This window comes from Myotis myotis, unplaced genomic scaffold, assembly GCF_014108235.1.
Source record: "Myotis myotis isolate mMyoMyo1 unplaced genomic scaffold, mMyoMyo1.p scaffold_m19_p_1, whole genome shotgun sequence".
NCBI classification, from domain to species: Eukaryota; Metazoa; Chordata; class Mammalia; order Chiroptera; family Vespertilionidae; genus Myotis; species Myotis myotis.
The window spans coordinates 159,227,249-159,244,267 of NW_023416313.1; the positions used below are offsets into that span (position 1 = coordinate 159,227,249).

Here is a 17,019-nt window from a genome sequence, read left to right on the forward strand (position 1 = left end):
CATCGATCAGCTGCCTCCTGCACATCCCCCACTGGGGAAGTGCCCGCAACCCAGGTACATGCCCTTGACCGGAATCGAACCTGGGCCCCTTCAGTCCGCAGGCCAACACTCTATCCACTGAGCCAAACAGGTTCCGGCTACTGAGCATTTTCATTGCTATAGTTTCCATCTTATGGATTGAGGGCTTATATCATAACTGGTGGCCCAACATTTGGAGTTTTGCAGTTTGAAGTCTGAGGCCGCTTCTAGAGCATGGCTCTCGTCCTTGGATTTGAAAACTGCCTGCAGAACTTATCTGTTGATAAGTAACCCAAAAGCTTTTGTTCTACAAGTAGAACACTGACAAATGCCTAAACTTCGGTTACCCATTGTTCTTGTATCACAGCCCCACTTGCTGAGCCCTGAGTCGGCCACTGTTGAAAGTCCAATTGCCTCCAATTGAGAAATGATGTAAGTTTATGGTCTTGTTTCTCCTAAAACCCATCTCTTTGATGATCAGCTGCTAGCAGCTTATATCTTTTAAAAACTCTGTTCTCCTCCTCCCACCTCAGAGCGTGTCTTTGGTTTATACCTAGAGCTATGTTGTCTGATTTGCAAATCACATAGGAATAAAACTCTCTTAATTTCTTTTGGAACTTTTGTTAACAGAATCAACCAAAAACATATTCCACTTTTGATGGACATAGAGCTGTTCCCAGTGTTTTGCTAGTTTCAGGCAGTGCTGTTATGAACATTCTGTGCATGGATTCCCATGGTGGTGTCAGTGAGCTCTCCTGAGGTTTCGTGAGAGGCTAGGCTGGTCACAGGGAATGCATACTTCAGCTTCACCAGAAGATGCCCAGTTGTTTTCCAACGTGCAAGTAATTGCAGTTTGCAGTCCCAACAGGCAGGAGTGTTTCCGTTTGTTAGATACCTTCACCAATACTTGATGTTCACTTATTTTTTTTGCAAATCATTAAAATAGTATGTCATTGTGGTTTAAAGTGTAGCTTAATTTGCATTCCTTGGGTTTCTAATGATATTGAACATCATGCTATATGTTTATTGGCCATTCCCATTCCCTCTTGAAAAGTGCCTAGTCATTTGCCCAGTGTTTCTTCTATTGATTTATCTTATTCTCATTGATTTGTAGTTCTTTATATGTCCTGGGCAGTCATCCTTTGACAATTTAACAAATCCTTTGTTAAGCATGAATATGTCTGTCTTATCTCTCTAGCTAGATTATTAACCCTGGGGGACAGTGGAGGGTACAGAAAATACATTAAACCAATAAGAATCCTGGAGAATTATAACTCCCCATTTCCTGTACAGCTCTTTTCACATTTGCGAGTCCTTCAGTAAAGTCAGGGGTTTTCAATCGCTGGCCTGGAAGGTTACAGGCTGTTTTGTTTGCTTTTTGTTGTTAATCCTCGCGGGAGGATATCTTTTCCATTAAGGGAGTGAGGGAGGGGGAGAGACATCCACGTGAGAGACACAGGGACAGCCTGTCCCCCAATTGAACCGGCAACCCAGGTACCTGCCCTTGACGGGGAATCGAACCCACAACCCTTTGGTCAGCGGGGCCGACGCTCTAACCACTGAACAGCACCAGCCAGGTACGTTTTACTTTATTTATTTTCAAAGAACCAATCACAAGAAGACAAAGAATGTTGAGTTGTCTGATTTTGCTACACCCAGATGAGGGCGTGCACGCACGGAGTGAACTCGCGGCCCTCTCCTTGATGACTGGTGCGGGGAAGTGGTTTCCTTTGCCCCAGGTGTTGCCTTGTGATCTCTGCTTGTACCAGTCTCTCTAGCTTCGCAGAAATCTCTCCGAACTGAAGGCCAAATTCTGTTGGGTCAAGTCCCTCCAGGCTTGGCACGTAGCCAAGCGCTCAGTTCCTTTACAGATTTACCTACAGCGCCCAGAAATGCAAGGTCCAGCCACAGTGCTAGGAATTAGGGCGGCGGAAACGCGCGCACCCCAGGTGGTGCTTCAGCTGTAGCCACAAGCCTCCTCCCCCTGAATTTCCTCCGCTGAAGACTCCGGGGGACGTGTCCTGCGGATGGGAAGTGGGAGGCGTCCCTGGGTGCAGCGGCCGGAGCTTGGGAGGCTTCAGCGGGTGGCCGTGTGCTCCCTGCTCGGCTTCGCGGGACGGAGAGGAGGCCAGCAGGACTTTGGAACCTTCCTGGCGGTGTTGCAGTCAGAGGGTGCAAGGTCAACGCTTGGCGCCTTCAGGCAGCGGGTGCCCGAGCGGCCCCCACAGCCCCGGGGTAGGGGTGGGCCCTGAATCGCCGGGTGCGGGGGGGGGGGGGGGGGGGCGTCACGGGCGCCCGCTCCTGATTGGCCGCCGCCACCGTCACGGGCCGGGCGCTGCGAGATTGGCAGAGCCAGAGGCCGGAGCCGGAGTACGGACCCGGGGCGACCGATCGCAGTCCCGGAGCCGAGGGGCTGGCGTGGACACCAAATCCCAAGCCCACGCTGGGAGTCCGGCCGGGAAGCGCGCACCATGCCCTACGTGCTCATCAGCACCCAGATCCGCATGGTGAGTACCCGCCTGGCCAGTGGCGTGGGGGCCGCCGGGCCTCGGGGACTGCGGCCGCACTTGGGCGCCTCCCTCTTGGGCAGCGCCCGCGGTGCAGGGCCGGAAAGTGTCCGGACACACCCCCTCGGGCCTCGGGGAGGGAGGGGTGCAGGGCCGGGAAGTGTCCGGACACACCCCCTCGGGCCTCGGGGAGGGAGGGGTGCAGGGCCGGAAAGTGTCCGGACACACCCCCTCGGGCCTCGGGGCGGGAGGCTGGGGATCCGACTCTGCCCAGATCGCGGAACTCGTAGCTCTGGCCGTCCTGGCGCCCCCGGGGCGCGAAGGAGGCCAGGTGCGTGCGTCCCCGCGACCCAGCGAGCATGGGCTTTGCGGCTGCTCCCACCTGTCCACGGGAAACCCTGGCCTCACACGTGCAGCACCCACTGCCCTACACGGAGCCGCTCCGCAGGGGGTTGGGGTGCGGGGGCGTAGTAACCTGCGGAAGAGCGGTTTGGAAAAGGACGTGCTAAGATGCTGAAACACCTATGCCCAGTGCCTGACCCACCCACGGCCTGTAGCTGCACCCTTAAGCACTTCCAGGGAGAGTTGCCCCTAAGGCCTTAGGAAAGGAAAAGAAAAAAACAAAACTCTTCCTGCTCAAGAAGGAAGAGGGGCCCTAGCCAGTCGGCCTGCGGACTGAAGGGTCCTGGGTTCATTCAGGGCAAGGGCACATACCTCTTTGCAGGCTCCTCCCCAGCCCCAGCCCTGGTCTGGGCGTGTGCAGGAGGCAACCAATCCATGTGTTTCCCTCATATCGGTATTTCTGTCTTTCCCTCTCTCTTCCACTCGCTCTAAAAATCAATGGAAAAATATCCTCGGGTGAGGATATTAAGAAAACAAACAAAGCCGAAACTGGTTTGGCTCAGTGGACAGAGCGTCGGCCTGCGGACTGAAAGGTCCCAGGTTCGATTCCAGTCAAGGGCATGTGCCTGGGTTGCGGGCATATCCCCAGTGGGAGATGTGCAGGAGGCAGCTGATCGATGTTTCTCTCTCATCGATGTTTCTGACTCTCTATCTCTCGCCCTTCCTCTCTGTGAAGAATCAATAAAATATATTTTAAGAAAAGAAAAAAAAAAAAAAGAAAACAAACAAAAAGAAAAAGAAGAAAGGGGAGAACACCATTCAGGCGTCAAAAGTCACCCTCCTTCGGGTGCAGTTTCCTGCCTAAGAAGGTGCTGGCTGGGGGGGGGGGGGGGGGCCTTTTTAGCTTCGGAATATGACTGGGTCCTCGGCTGGGCAGGATGCTCCTCTGCCTCTTCACTCCCCAGGGATGTGCCCCGTCGGGTAAGCAGCTCCCTGGGTGTGAGGGAAACTGGCGGCCACCACAGGACGGGTCCTGGCCGTGCCCAGGGCAGTGGTCCGAGAACCAGTCACTGGCGCAGTTGTTAAATGTGGGCTCCTGGGCCCCGTCCCAGACCTCTCAGCACGCTAAGCCCGGGCGTGGGGGTTCAGTGCTCTTCAGGTGACTTTTAAAAATAGGCCAGCTTTATTGCTATGTAAAACACAAACCACAGCATTCACCGATTTAATGTGTACAATTCAACACTGGGTTTTTTAAGCATATTCAAAACCATCATCTTAATCAATTTTAGAACATTCCCATCACCTTAGCAGTCACTTCTCATCACCGCCCGCCCCCAGGCCCCCAGCCCCAGGTAAGCACTAATCTACTCTCTGCCCTAATATGTGGTCACGTATCTGGCGTCTTTCACTTACGTAAGGCTTTCCAGGTTCACCTACATTGCAGTATGCATGTGCTCATTCCTTTTTATTGCAATTAAGATCCCATCATATGGATATGCCACATTTCATCTACCCATCAGCAGCCGAAAAACATTTAGGCTGTTTCCACTTTTGACGATTATGAATAATACTGCTACCGACATTGCCGTTCAAGATTTTATGTGGCCAGGCTTTCATTTCTCTGCTCTCCAGCTGACTGTGACACACACCAAACACGGTGGTGGGTGGTGCCAGGCACGTAGGTGCCAGCTCAGACACTGCCCAGCTCCTCTTGGAGGTGAGAGAAGCCTCACACTGTCTGGCTTCACCTTTTCCAGAGTGTTCTCAGCCCTCAGGGCGCTCACCAACCCTCCAACCTTTATCTAAGCTGGCTCAGGACCAGCAGGCAGGGAGGAAGGAGCGGCAAGACCGGCTACCTCCCCCTGGCAGCCAGCCAAGCATCACTGTGGCTTACCTTGCAGGAGGTGGGTCCCACCATGGTGGGCGACGAGTACTCCGATCCAGAGCTGATGGAGCATTTGGGGGCCTCAAAAAGAGGCGTCCTGGGGAACAACTTGTAAGTAGTTGCATTCGTAAGTATCCTTTCCCCTGGACCCGTCCGTCCCCGTCACACACCACCAAGACGAGGGACAATGCCACTGCCCAACCTCAGACCTCCTGCCTGCCTCCTGGGTGCTGTCCTTACAGGGCCAGTCCGCCTGCAGCCTCACAGCCCCCCAGGCTTGCTCTGAGGCTCTCCCACCGCCCTCCCTTCATAAGGGAGCTCACAAAGTCAAGTCCCAGGACAAAGTCCCAGGACAGAGTCCAGTCCTAGAGATAGGACTATGGACGTAAACTATTCCCTGCGCTGCCCCTATCTCCAAGCTGGACCTTACGTGGCAAAGACAGGCACAGAGAAAAGGTTTCTGTCTTGAAGAGCTGGCTGGTTAACAAAGCTAAGCCCTAAAGCCGGGAGCGGGCAGCTCAGCCAGCAGCCTGCGTACTTGGCCACCTCTTTTCTTCACACTAGTCCTGAGCTTGAACACTGAGTGCTGCTTCCTTTTCTGCCCTCCCATTCATGCCCCATAGGCAGGGAGAACCTGCGTCACAGGCGGGACTCCTTAGAAGGGTCCCCAGAATGAGCCCCATTCAAAGGGGGCAGCAAAGAGGAGGTGAGCTGGTGTCAGCCCCTTGGGTCAGGGTGGGAGGGTGGAAGCCAACCCCATCCATTTGCCTTTGGTATGGAGATGCCCAGCTTGGAGCTCATGCCCTTTACCTATGTGATGGCCTTTTAGAATCAATTCACCCTGAAAGAAGGAAAAGCGCATTCTCTGTGCTGGGGAGAGGCGCCCAGAGCCAGGAACCATTGGGGGTCAAGCCATGGCCCCAGGACTGGAGGGCAGGCTAGGCAGGAGGAGGGGCGGAGGCTAGGTGAGGACCTTGGGGAGCAGCCATTCTTCCTGAACAGTGCAGCAGCCTAGGGCACGTGGGGCTGTCAGCCCCGTCTTATGACATTGGGAAAGCCACTTAAGCCCTCTGTTTTCTCATTTACAAAATGGAAACAATAATGGTGCCTTCCTCAGGTTGTTGGGAGGAATAAAGGAGCTAATGGTCAGCAGGGGAGGGTCAGGGAACGTGCACCCAGCCCGGCACCTGGAAGACACCAGCCAGTGTCAGTCACTGTCACGAGCATTCCCGACCAGGTGTGGCCTTCAGCAGGTACTAGCTTTGTAGGGGACGCCTGCACGGTGGCCCCCTCACGCTGCCCCTCTCCATCTGTTCGCAGCTACGAGTACTACGTCAGTGACCCTCCTCGAATAGTCCTGGACAAGCTGGAACGCAGGGGCTTCCGTGTGCTGAGCATGACAGGGGTGGGCCAGACGCTGGTGTGGTGCCTGCACAAGGAGTGACCCTCACTGTGAGGCGTGGACAGGGCACCCCGTCTCTGAGTGGTTGCCTGTGGGTCCTGATCCCAAGCCCCGCCTCACTCACTGCCCTGCCCCTCTTCCCAAACTGTCACTTCCCTTGGACCAGCACCACTGGGCAGTGAATGGCCTCTGAAACCTGCTCCCAGCTGCCCCTCCACCTTCCAGCTGGTGAGGGTTCTGGAGGAGTCCATGCTCATGGGCAGGCTGAGGGGCTGGCAAGAGCCAGGCTAAGCCAATAAAGGGCCGTGATGACTGGTTGATTCTAAGCTCCGTGCGTGCAGGGACTCTCAGCAAGTGGAGCACCTCCCTGGGGTCTGTCCACTGCCGGGGAGGGGCGGGGGGGAGCCGGCCTGGGCGGAGCCTCTGAGGCAGAGCCCAGGACCCAGGCCACACTGGACAGGCCAGCTTCCTACGCCTATATATGCAACAGAGGTAGACTTAAAAAAAAAAAAGTTTATTAGTGCAAGGGGCTGGGGGTGGTGGGCTGGATGCTACGTCAGCTGCCCCACCTTGTCCTCCTGCTGCATCTGGGCGATCAGCTGCTGCCGCTCAGCTGCTTGGCGCATGCGCATCATGACGAGGCTTTCGTAGTCCCTCTCGGACACCACTGAGTCCTGGGGGACAGAGGAGGGAGAAGGAGGGCAGGGCCTGGGCAGAGCTAGTCAAGAGTCGAGAAGAACGGTGCCCAGGAGGAGAAGGACCGGGGAGGACCTACAAGCCCAGTTCATCAAGTTCCTTCAGAGCAAGCAGACCGTGGGCCTCCGGACCAGCTTCCAACCAGTACCTCCCCTCCCTCTCCAGCCAGCGCCGGTTCAGCTTTCCCTTCGTGTCCTCAGCCTCTGCCCCAGCTTCTGCTCCTCACAGGTTTCCAGGGAAGGGGAGTTGTCAGAGGTTTAGAAACCAGCTCTGCTCTGCCAGGTGGAGGCGGGAGCACTGCGCCCTCCCAGCTGTCCATCTGCCTGTGGACCGGCTCCTGCTGAGGTCACAGGAGAAGGAAGCCCTGCCCCACACACAGCCTCAGTCAACCTCAGCCTAAAAGAGAGAAACAAGCATGAAGCTGGCCTGCCTCCTAAAAACACACACCAGGGCTCCTGGAGGGTAGGGCCTGCAGCTCTTTCCTGTATGATCTTGCCAGCAGAGTGCGGGGATGAAAGACTGCTATATTTTAACAATCAAAAGGATAATAAACAACCACCTCAATGGGCCAAGGCTGTGGGGTGGAGGCGGCTCCAGTGCCACGAGCAGAGCTGCCAGCCCCACGCCTTGATAAGGTCGGCAGTGGGAATTAAATCACTTCCTCCTTCGGGGCAGCTGAACTGCATGAAGTGTGAGGCCCACCTGAGTTGGCACAGAAGCAAGGCCAGGGGGCTACGCAGCAGGCAACGGCGCCCCGTTCTGTGGTATGCCAACCTGCTGCACGCTCACGGAGTAAGTCAGGAGGCAAGTTTGGTGGTCAGTGACCCAGGGAATAAGAAGGAAGTGGCTGGGGTTAAGATGCCAGACCCTGGCCAACGGGTTTGTAGTGGGTGTGGGGGGAGGGGGGGTATGGAACAAGGAAGTGTTATTCAGCCCAGATCCCCCTGCTCCTCCCCAGCCCCACGCCTCTCTGCCTCTCCCCTGGGCTGCAGAAGCTTTGAGCAGAGTTGCCCTCCCAGCCAGGCCCACTTATCTCAGCTTGGCCAGAGCTCTGCTGACAATCCAGGGCAGTCTCATGTGACCCAGCCCCCGCCACAGAGGAGGGGCCTCAGGTGAGGCCCAGGCAGCCCACGGAAGGACTGGAGCACAGGGTGGAAGGCAGAGGACCTGCCCCTCAGCTGCTCTCTCCTGCCCTGAGGCCGTTTGGTAAACCGATGAAGGATGAGGAAATAGAGCAGCTAGACTGGGTGTCAGGCCAAAGGGAGGGCAATTCTCCCCTCCCCAAGGAAGTAGTGCTCTGCTGAGAAAACTCGTCACCCTGGCATGCCCAGCCCTGGAAGCAGCCAGCCCTTTATTGGCATGGGGCTGCTCCCTGCTAACACACCCTCTGCCGCCTTCCCCCATACCTGTGGGCTCTAATGAGGGCCTGTCGGCAGGCCCTGGGCTGAGTCACCCACACTAGCAACAGGTCTCTTCTTCCTCCACAATCGCTCCCCACGCCTGCATTCAGTTAACCAGCACCTCCCTGGGCGCCTCTCCCCCAGACACACTGGGGGCCGGGGAGCTACGCCTGCTGCTCGGCCCAGGGTGGTGGGGAAAGGAGACGGTGTGCTGACACACAAGGCAGGGCTGCCCGCAGACAAGTCCCCAGAGGAATCTTTGGCTCCCCAGTGGCCCTGGGGTGTTGGCCACGGCTGCCTCAGCTCCTGCATGCGGATGCTGCAATTACCTGAGCATGAAACCCAGCTTCCCACCTGACTGAGTCAGCTGAGAACAACACACCTCCACGCCACCCCGCCACCCCGCCACAGCCAGCAGGGCACGCATCAGAGCCGGGGAGCCACGGGGGACAGAGGCAGGGCCACGGCCAGAGGGGGAGCTGGGGCCGAGGCCGCTCCTACCACCTGAGAAGATTGATCCCTCACCCCCGGCGCTCCTCTCACTCCCTCCAGTAAGTGCTGCTGCTTCCTCTTGGGGTTTTTCCACTGCCCTATCAGGTAGCCGGGCCACTCCTGTGCTCTGGGAAACTCCGTGCCAGCAACGCTCGGCCTCTGCTGGCCTCTTCCTGGGCCGTCGTCTCACCCGCAGGTGCTGGCCTGAGGTCCGTGCTGAGCAGAAAGCTGGAGGCCTCTGCGGGGAGCCCAGGTGGGCTGTCTCCCGTTTCTTGTCGTTCGCCGCCCCGGCAGACCAAGCGGCCCCTCGCCGCTGCGGAACTGGGCTTCTAGGTGTGCTGGCTCCCTGTCCCATGGAGACCTGGCGGAAAGGCTCCTTCCGCAACGCCTCCTTCCTCAAGCGGCTGAGCCTGAGGCGGCCTCGAGGACTCCGGAGACAGGGCAGTGTGCTGAGCCAGGCCAGCACGGCTGGGGGGGACCATGAGGAGTACAGCAACAGAGAGGTCGTCCGGGAGCTTCGAGGGAGGCCGGATGGCCGGCGCCTGCCACTGTGGGGGGACGAGCAGCCCCGGACCACCCTTCTGGCCCCACCCAAGCCCCCTCGCCTCTACCGAGAGAGCTCCAGCTGCCCCAACATCCTGGAGCCGTCACCTGCCTACACTGCTGCCTACTCGGCTACCCTGCCCTCGGCGCTCTCCCTGGCAGACGCCCTCCACGAATACTCCGAGGAGGACCTCGTGGACACGCCCCCCTTCCAGCAGACACCTGCTCCGGACCTTAATGATCCCTTCTTCTCCTTCAAAGTGGACCTGGGGATTTCACTTCTTGAGGAAGTTCTACAGATGCTGAGGGAGCAATTTCCCAGTGAGCCCGGCTTCTGAATGGGGTGAGGGTGGGCAGAGGTGTGGTAACTGGAAGAGACGAAAGCCTGGGACCCAGGACAGGAAGGTAGAGTTGTGGATTAAGAAAAAGGTGCGGGTGGGAATCCAGGGCCCTGCCTGCCCTCTGGGTCCTCAACAGTCCTCCAGGTCCCCCGAGGGGAGGGGCAGAGGTGTGGAGACAAGCCGGAAATGTGAGGGGCACTCGCTGCCAAGAGCTCTGAAGGCAGCAGCGAGGCTGGGAAAGGGGCCACACGGGCAACTCCAGGGGCCAGGCAGAGACCAGCAGAGGGGGTGGGTGGCACAAGGGGCGAGTCAGGGAGTGGAGGACACACAGACTGGACAGATCAGCCCCCGCTGAAGCTACTCTCCACAGCGAGAGGTTACAGGACAGGTTTAGGCAAAAGTGGTCCAAATCAGACCTAAGGGGAGAGTGGGAAGACTGAGGGAGGAGGGATGGGACAGGCTTGACTCTGTCCAGTGTAGCAGCCACTAGCTACACGTGGCTGTTTACATTTAAATAACTGAAACGAAGTAAAATTAAAAATTTAGTTCCTCAGCTGCACTAGCTGCATTTCAAATGCTCAATCGCCACACATGACCAATGGCTACCACACTGGACAGTGGAGGGTGAACTTTATTAACATCACTGGGGAAAGGCCGACTGGGTAGTTAATAGGACCACAGTGCCCCTAGACCGTGGCCTTGAGCAGCAGTGGCGTGGGGGAGGGGAGCACAGGGGCCTGCACAGAAGGGAGGGGCTGGCAGAGGAGAAGGGGGAGGCTCAGAGACACACACATCGTTAGGAGAGGGGGCATGAGAGACTCCAGCTGCCAACACAGCTGCCTGGAGCAGCCCCTGGGGCCTGAGGAAGGTGGATCCAGGGACTGCCAGCTGAAGGCACAGACACAGCTTGAGGGCGATGTGGGCAGTTCCCAGAACTATTGCTGATGGGAGCCCTTGGGAAATGCAGCAGCAACAGTGGCAGATTTCCCTTCATCCTTCCCCCAACGAGGACACAGGAGGACCAAACCAGGGGACAGACATGGAACCCATGGCTGTTACCATGAAGAGGCACAGCTGGTCTCCAGAATCCTCCACCAGGACGGGAGCTCTGCCTAAACCCTCACCCACGGGGCCTGCCACCCGGGCCAAGCCCACTGCTGACGGCCACATGCTGTGCTATTGCTCCACACTGTGGCTTGGCCAGAAGACTTGAAACTAGAGCTCAGGTTGGCTGGGCCACGTGGTTCTGAGATTCCAGGCGTGAAGAGAGAGGGAAGCTCGACACACACTGCTTCCACCACCCAAACTGTGGCCTCCATCTCCCCTCCTCCTGTGGCTGTGCCCAGAGGAGGCTCCTCCCTGATGCAGGAGACAGTAAATAAAGTTCTCTATCACAGCCTGTGCAATGTCATCTGGGGCTGTGGAATGCTGGGACTTCACGGTGAGGGAACGCTCTCTAAAGGAGGGTCTTACGTTGGACAGTTCCTTTTCCTCCTCAGCCCATGGTCTGGGACACCTCCCAGAGCTCCGGTTCTCACGGCCAGGTCGGGGGCAAGCAGGAAAGCAGGGGTGGAGTGACAGCCCAGAGGCCTTGCTGACCCACCGAGGGGCATGCTCCCCTCAGAGGGACTATGACATCAGTCTGAGGCTCCCACACAGACCACAGGCCATTCCAGAGAAGGGAGAGTTCTTGGGTAAAAGCTCTCTGTCCCCACAAAGTGAGGGCGTATGTGTGTGTGTGTGTGTGTGTGTGTGTGCGTGTGTGCGCGCGCGTGTGTGCGTGTGTGTGTGTGTGTGTGTGCGTGTGCTCCTAAACAGAGGCCTTCATGGAGCAGTGAGGACCAGCAGCTAGTGTGGAGAACACACCAGCTGAAGCCTGCTTCCTCATGAGCCGACCAGGCAGCGGGCGCCCAGTGTCAGCGGGGCCGCTAGTGCTATTTCTGAGGAGGAGATAGCACCTCTTAACAGCAGGTCCTGCCTGGGGCAGCTGCAGACACACCTGGAGAAGGAGGTGGGGACGGAAGTGGAAGCAGCTGCCCTCGTCCTCTACCCCTTCCTCGCAGCACCGGGTTGTCCAAGAGCCAAACGCTTCACATCGAAACCAGGCAGCCTGCGGGCCCGGGAAACCCTCTGGGTGACGAAGGTCTCCAGGAGGAGCCCGGGGTGTGGAGGGAAAATAAGGTCTAAGAATCTCTGTAGGGTGGCCACTGGCACCCAGAGAGGAAAAGGGGTCAGCATGAAATCGGTCCCCCTGCTCCGGTTGGCGGACCTGCCAATCTCACTCCATCAGGATGAGCTGCATTTGCGAGCAAAGAGCCCTGAGAAGAGCCCAAACAGGAAAGATTCCCTAAACCCTGGGCAGGCCCCTGTGTGAGGCCTGGCTCCTTACCTGTGACAGTCCTGGGTGGCTGGGGCCGTCCTTGCCCTGGGGCCGTCCCTCCAACCAGGAAATCTTCAGAGGATTATCAACCAGGCCCACTTCATTCTGGACAGCCAGCTCCTGCAAAACACAGCCTCCAGTTAGTCCTATCACTCCGAAAATCAGCTATGCTGTGGCTCTCTCTATCCCCACAGAAAGTACCAGAACCAGCAAATTCACCCTCCAAGCAAGACTGAGCAATCTTCCCATGATGGTGTACCAAGTGGGGTAGCTGGAGAACGGGGGAAAGGCAGGGTGTGGCCCCAAAATGGAGACGCGCCAGTTCCCGTGGCAGAGTGGAGGGGTGGAGCCAGCAGCAGGAAATGCCGCTGGTCCACGCTGTCCCTTATCCCAGAGCATTCTCCCGCCCATCCCTTCCTTCACTGTGCCTGTACTGCTCCCAGATTCCAGAGTCAGGAGTCAAGCACCTGGGGGTTGGGGGGGGGGGGGGGATAGGGCCTTGGCTCTGAGCTAACCCAGAGATTTCCTGGGAGTGTGGATACCTAACCACAGGGTTCCCCCAGGATTGAGTCCCTCCCTGGAATGGCAGGGCCTCACGCAGCACTCACCGCAGCCTTGATGGTCGCAAACTCCACCACGGCGGTGCCTGCCTTCTTGCTGGACAGTACCAGGTTGAGCACCTCTCCGTACTGTGGGGACAGGAAGGCCCGGCTCAGGCAGAGGCAAGCCTGGCTGCCTGGGGGCCCCGGGCGTGTTCTGCTGGAGACAGCGTCTTGTTCCAAGGTTCCCAGAGGGGAGAGCAGAGACAGAAGGAAAGGATTTTCCCAGGAATACAGGAGAGAAAGGAGAGTTGGACAAAGGCTGGGACGTGGACTGGCGGAGTGGCAAAGCTGCCTCGATGACTGAAGATGAAGGGGGTGAGGCTTTTGTGCCAGATCCCACCTCCTCTCTCCCCACACACTCAGCCAAGCCCTCTGCTTCTCAGGATAACGGGCAGGGAAGCGAGACAGGCTGGAGGGGAGAGGTGGGCCGTGGCCTGGAGGAAGCTAAGCTGCCCTACGGTCCATGACAGAGAAAGAGCAGGGAGGGCGGGTTAGGCATGGAGAGCCTGGCGTTTGGATGGAGATGATGGGAAAGAGGGAAGTCAGCAGGGCAGACCTTTTGAAGAAGCTGCAGGAGGACATCTCTGGAGTAGCCGCCTTTTGACCCGTCCTCTCTGCACTTCCATTTTAGCTGGAAAGACAGCAGCGGGCATCACCAGTGAATACCAACCTTCGCCTGAACAACCCCAGGCCCCACACCTGAGCTTTACAGTCTGAACAGACGCCCTCCACTAACAATCTAGGGAGAACCCTCCCAAGTGTGTCCCCCTTGAGAACGGACAAGCAGGGCGGCCTGCTCCCTGCAGCCATGTCCCCAGCCTGTGGGAGGCTCTTTTCGAGGGCCTCTGGGGAATGCTGCCTGCAACAGTCAGGGTGAAGAGCAGCCTCCATGGCGAGCTCTACGGGCTGTCCTCCCCGGGCAGTGGGAAGGTGGAAGGCTGTGCAGAGTGGTGCTGGCTCCCCGAGATCCAGTGTCCCCACCAGAACCCTTGAGCCACAGAAAGTACCTGTTCTTGCTGAGAGGAGGTAGCGTGAGGTGACCCATGGGTCCCCTCAGGGCTCACCTTCAGCTTGGGAGTTCCTTTGCCTTCAGGATTTTCTGCCTTTCCTAGAAAATTTGGGGAAAGTAGAAAGTAGAGTCTGAGGGAGAGAGTTCTCCCAAAGGAGATGCAGTCCAGGCCCAGAAGGACCTAGAAAAGGTCACTCTGACCAAGGGCAACAGCTGCCCCTGCTCAGGAGCCCCTGAAGCTACTACCCCAGGGGGGTCTCCCGCTGCCTGCTGAAGGGCACGGTGAGCACTCTGCCAGTGCAGGCTGTGAACACCTGGGGGCAGGACGCAGGGGTACAGGCCACACAGTTCTACTAAAACTAGAGCTTCTCTCCCAGTTACCTGCTCCAAAATAGAGCCAGCCCTACTGGGACTAAGGTATATCAGGCCAGGAGACCTAGGGCAGAGTGAAAAGCAAACAGGCCAGAGAACGGGTAGGAAGAAGGGACAGGGGGCATGTGTCCATGTGGGGTGCCCCTGGGATTGCAGCAGGTGAAAGTCTCCACAGAGAGCTGCCTCAGAGCGGGAGGCGGGTGAGGACGATGGACTCTCACCTCTCAACCGCTGCTCCCGTTCCTGGCGTATCTGCTCCTGCATCAGCCTCTGCTGTTTTTCCAGCTGGCGGGAACCTTCTTCTCGCAGGCGTTCGATCTGCAGAGCAGGGGGTTGGGAGGTGACAATGCTGTGCAGATCCCATCCCAGGTTGGCTCCCTCTGTAAAGACCCTGGGAGTCCCACCTGTAAGCTGGGGCTCAGCAACCTGCAGGGGGGACAGGCTGCCCAGATCCCACAGAAGAAGGGGGGAAGGGCATGACCTCCAGCCACCACACCCAGCTAGGTTCGCCTCCCCCAACTCCTGCAGACGGCCTCAGGCCCTCAGGCCCAGTCGCTCACCTCCTGCTCTAGTGTCCTGGTGCTCCGGCTCTCCTCCTCTTCCTCGTCCTGGGCCTGGGCCTGAGCCTGCCGCTCCCGGGCCTCCAGGTCTAGACACAGGGTTGAATGGCCCAATGGCTGGTCTAAGCAGTTTTTTCACGGCCTCAGCTCCCCCAGCTCTGGCTGCTTCCCCTGCCTCACACACTGTACGGAGGAAACCGTACAGTGACTCTGCCCCCACCCTCCAGGCCCACGTGCTCCCAAGTTTATTTCCATTGAGAAAAAGTCACAGCACAGAAGTACAGGCTGCAGATGAGTGGCCAGGGTCTGGAAGAGTGAAACCAGCTCATACTGACCGAGCTGGCCGTCTGACCAGTGACCAGGGCGTGGGCAGGTGCTCATGTTGGCCACCCAGGCCGTGTGCAGGGACGCCAGTGGGAGGAGCCGTTGGCCCTGGCCCTGTGGTTGGCACCACAGCCTGACTGTGCTCTTGCCTTGGCTTTGATGCATTTCCCGCCGAGGAGCTCAGGCTGTCACTGTCTCCTTCACCTCCCCCTCGACTCACATTTACCAAGCCTCACGCGGCCCGGCCCCACAGCTCCCACAGGGGTGGCAGATTCTGTGAGGACGACACCCAGCCACAGAGCCTTCCCTTCCCGCCCGCCGTGGGAGAACTGCCCGTGGCCCGTTCCAGGCGATCGGCCGTGACAGACTCTCCTCTCAGGCTCGGGCCTCAGTGCTTTCTTTCCCGTGCACTTTACTTACCGTCCATCTCCAGAATTTTTGTTTTTGCTAGAGAGATGAATGTACTGGGATGGCATATGTACACATTACATATATGGGTATCAAACAGGCAAGAAGATGGAGGGAAGATCGAGTGAAGAATGTATGGACCAATCTAATTGGGGTGATGAAATTGATTTACAGTCATAATCACACCATTTGGTAAATTTACTAAAAATCATTGAATTGTACACTGGAAATGGGTGGATATTATAATATGAAAAATATACCTCAATAAAGCCGTTTAAAAAAAAATGCCTGGACCTCTTTGGATCCTTCTGAGGGGACTTCGCAGAGTGAAAGCTCTGTGCAGAAATGAGGCTGGGACGAGTAAAAAGCCCCGGACGGCAAGGTGAACAAGAACGGATCTACGCGGACTGCGGGCTTAAAGCAGAGCAACGGCCAGTTCTCATCTTTGTGGTGCCTTAGCTTCTTTGTCTACAAAAAATGGGTTCAGTAATACCCACCTCCTTTGAGCAGTGTGACAGTTAAAAGAGACAATAAGACGTCTGCCACAGTGCCTGGCTAAGAGTGAATCTAGTCATTGCTGTTATTCTGGGTGTCCTTTAGATCCACCCGAGGACAGGGTCCTTCCCAGAGCTGGGCCAAGGGGCTCCGAGTTGCCGGAACTGAATGAGCTCCAGGAAGAAAGGTGAGGTTGCTGCCTGAAAACGGCCCAGGGAAACTGCAGGCCACGCCGCACCGCCATCTCACCTACCAAGCTTCACTTTCTTCCTTCTCTCATCTAGTTTCTGGGTCCTCTCTGCTGCCTGCTTCTTGGCTTTCCTGACCTTGTCATACGCGGCCTGGCAGGAGAAAGGAACGCCGAGGAGCAGTCAGTCAGGGAACAGGCAGAGGGCCCAGCCACCTTCCCGGCCCCGCCGCCTCACCCCAGAGCCCTGGGGAGGGTCGCTAGGCTGGGGCAGCTGGGACTGTGCTCATGGCAGAGTACAGAGGACCGAGGCTGAAGTGCCACGGTGGCCTCTAACCAGGAAGACAATTCAGACAGAGGAGATGTCTTACCCTGGCTGCAGCGTCAGTCAGTACCTCCAAGGCCTGAGAAAGCTGGTGGAAGAGTTCAGCTAAACACAAAGATCAAACAACAGAGAGGAGAAAAATTAAATTAGACTTGGCGATGTTGTGCTCCCTCAGAAAAGCACCTTAAAGAAGCCACAGGCTGGCAGGAAAGCTGACAGCAGATGACAGACCAGCAAGGAAGGGTGCGTACATCAGCAATGGACCTGACACCCCTAACACGAGAAGCCGGGCTGTGTGCACCAGCATTCCACCGCACTCCCGCGGAGCACAGGTGGGAGATACCCCATGCCCAGGTGGCCTTGCCTTCTTCCCACACCCAGGAGAGTCTCACCTGCTCTGGGATTATCCGGATTTTTGTCTGGATGGCAGGAGAGGGCCTTCTGCCTATATGCCTTCTTCACCTGGAAGAGTCAGAACACACGACCATTCACTCTTTCTCACCCACGGCACAGGAAAACCCTGCTAAAGCGATAAGGGAAAGCCCTGTGAGAGAGGCTGCTGGCTCCCACACGGAGACAGTAACTCACAGCCACCGAGGAGATCTGCAGTGGAGGAGGCCAAGGCCGCGAGGGAGCCCAGGCCCTCCTGAAGCAGAGGGGCGGGGCTTCCTTCCCACCCAGCCCCCAATCCCATCCCTCCGGATGCCAAGGGCTCCCGGCAGGGGCAGGTT

The 17,019-nt window shown here is 57.5% G+C and overlaps 3 protein-coding genes across 4 annotated transcripts in view; 2 read left to right on the plus strand and 1 right to left on the minus strand.

The window, feature by feature from the left end:
• Positions 1-2,309: 2,309 nt before the first annotated feature.
• GCHFR (GTP cyclohydrolase I feedback regulator) lies at positions 2,310-6,474 on the plus strand. Its single transcript, XM_036297656.1, has 3 exons — positions 2,310-2,525; positions 4,769-4,863; positions 6,073-6,474. Exons 1-3 carry the CDS (start codon positions 2,490-2,492, stop codon positions 6,194-6,196), a joined length of 255 nt encoding a protein of 84 aa, XP_036153549.1. The 5' UTR covers positions 2,310-2,489; the 3' UTR covers positions 6,197-6,474.
• Positions 6,475-6,647: 173 nt separating this feature from the next.
• The window catches only part of DNAJC17 (DnaJ heat shock protein family (Hsp40) member C17), a 41,133-nt gene continuing 30,761 nt past the window's right edge, over positions 6,648-17,019 (minus strand). The window contains exons 2-11 of one of the 2 annotated variants that reach the window (XM_036297588.1): positions 16,681-16,750; positions 16,335-16,393; positions 16,030-16,117; positions 14,550-14,638; positions 14,211-14,307; positions 13,673-13,716; positions 13,165-13,239; positions 12,615-12,695; positions 12,016-12,126; positions 6,648-6,828 (exon numbers count right to left, since the gene is read on the minus strand). In XM_036297588.1, coding sequence (XP_036153481.1) covers positions 6,706-6,828; positions 12,016-12,126; positions 12,615-12,695; positions 13,165-13,239; positions 13,673-13,716; positions 14,211-14,307; positions 14,550-14,638; positions 16,030-16,117; positions 16,335-16,393; positions 16,681-16,750 — 837 coding nt within the window. In that variant the 3' untranslated portion in view covers positions 6,648-6,705. Of the gene's footprint in view, positions 7,247-12,015; positions 12,127-12,614; positions 12,696-13,164; positions 13,240-13,672; positions 13,717-14,210; positions 14,308-14,549; positions 14,639-16,029; positions 16,118-16,334; positions 16,394-16,680; positions 16,751-17,019 lie in introns of both variants that reach the window. The other variant, XM_036297595.1, reaches the window with a different exon arrangement.
• CUNH15orf62 (chromosome unknown C15orf62 homolog) lies at positions 7,736-10,266 on the plus strand. Its single transcript, XM_036297631.1, has one exon. It carries the CDS (start codon positions 9,096-9,098, stop codon positions 9,621-9,623), a length of 528 nt encoding a protein of 175 aa, XP_036153524.1. The 5' UTR covers positions 7,736-9,095; the 3' UTR covers positions 9,624-10,266.

What these genes read in the sequence shown, in the direction of transcription:
- CUNH15orf62 (XM_036297631.1), top strand. Translation starts at nt 9,096, where the DNA reads ATGGAGACCTGGCGGAAAGGCTCCTTCCGCAACGCCTCCTTCCTCAAG.
- GCHFR (XM_036297656.1), top strand. Translation starts at nt 2,490, where the DNA reads ATGCCCTACGTGCTCATCAGCACCCAGATCCGCATG. An exon ending in TCAGCACCCAGATCCGCATG is followed by an intron (nt 2,526 to 4,768) that starts GTGAGTACCCGC and finishes CTTACCTTGCAG; the next exon opens with GAGGTGGGTCCCACCATGGT. An exon ending in GGCGTCCTGGGGAACAACTT is followed by an intron (nt 4,864 to 6,072) that starts GTAAGTAGTTGC and finishes ATCTGTTCGCAG; the next exon opens with CTACGAGTACTACGTCAGTG.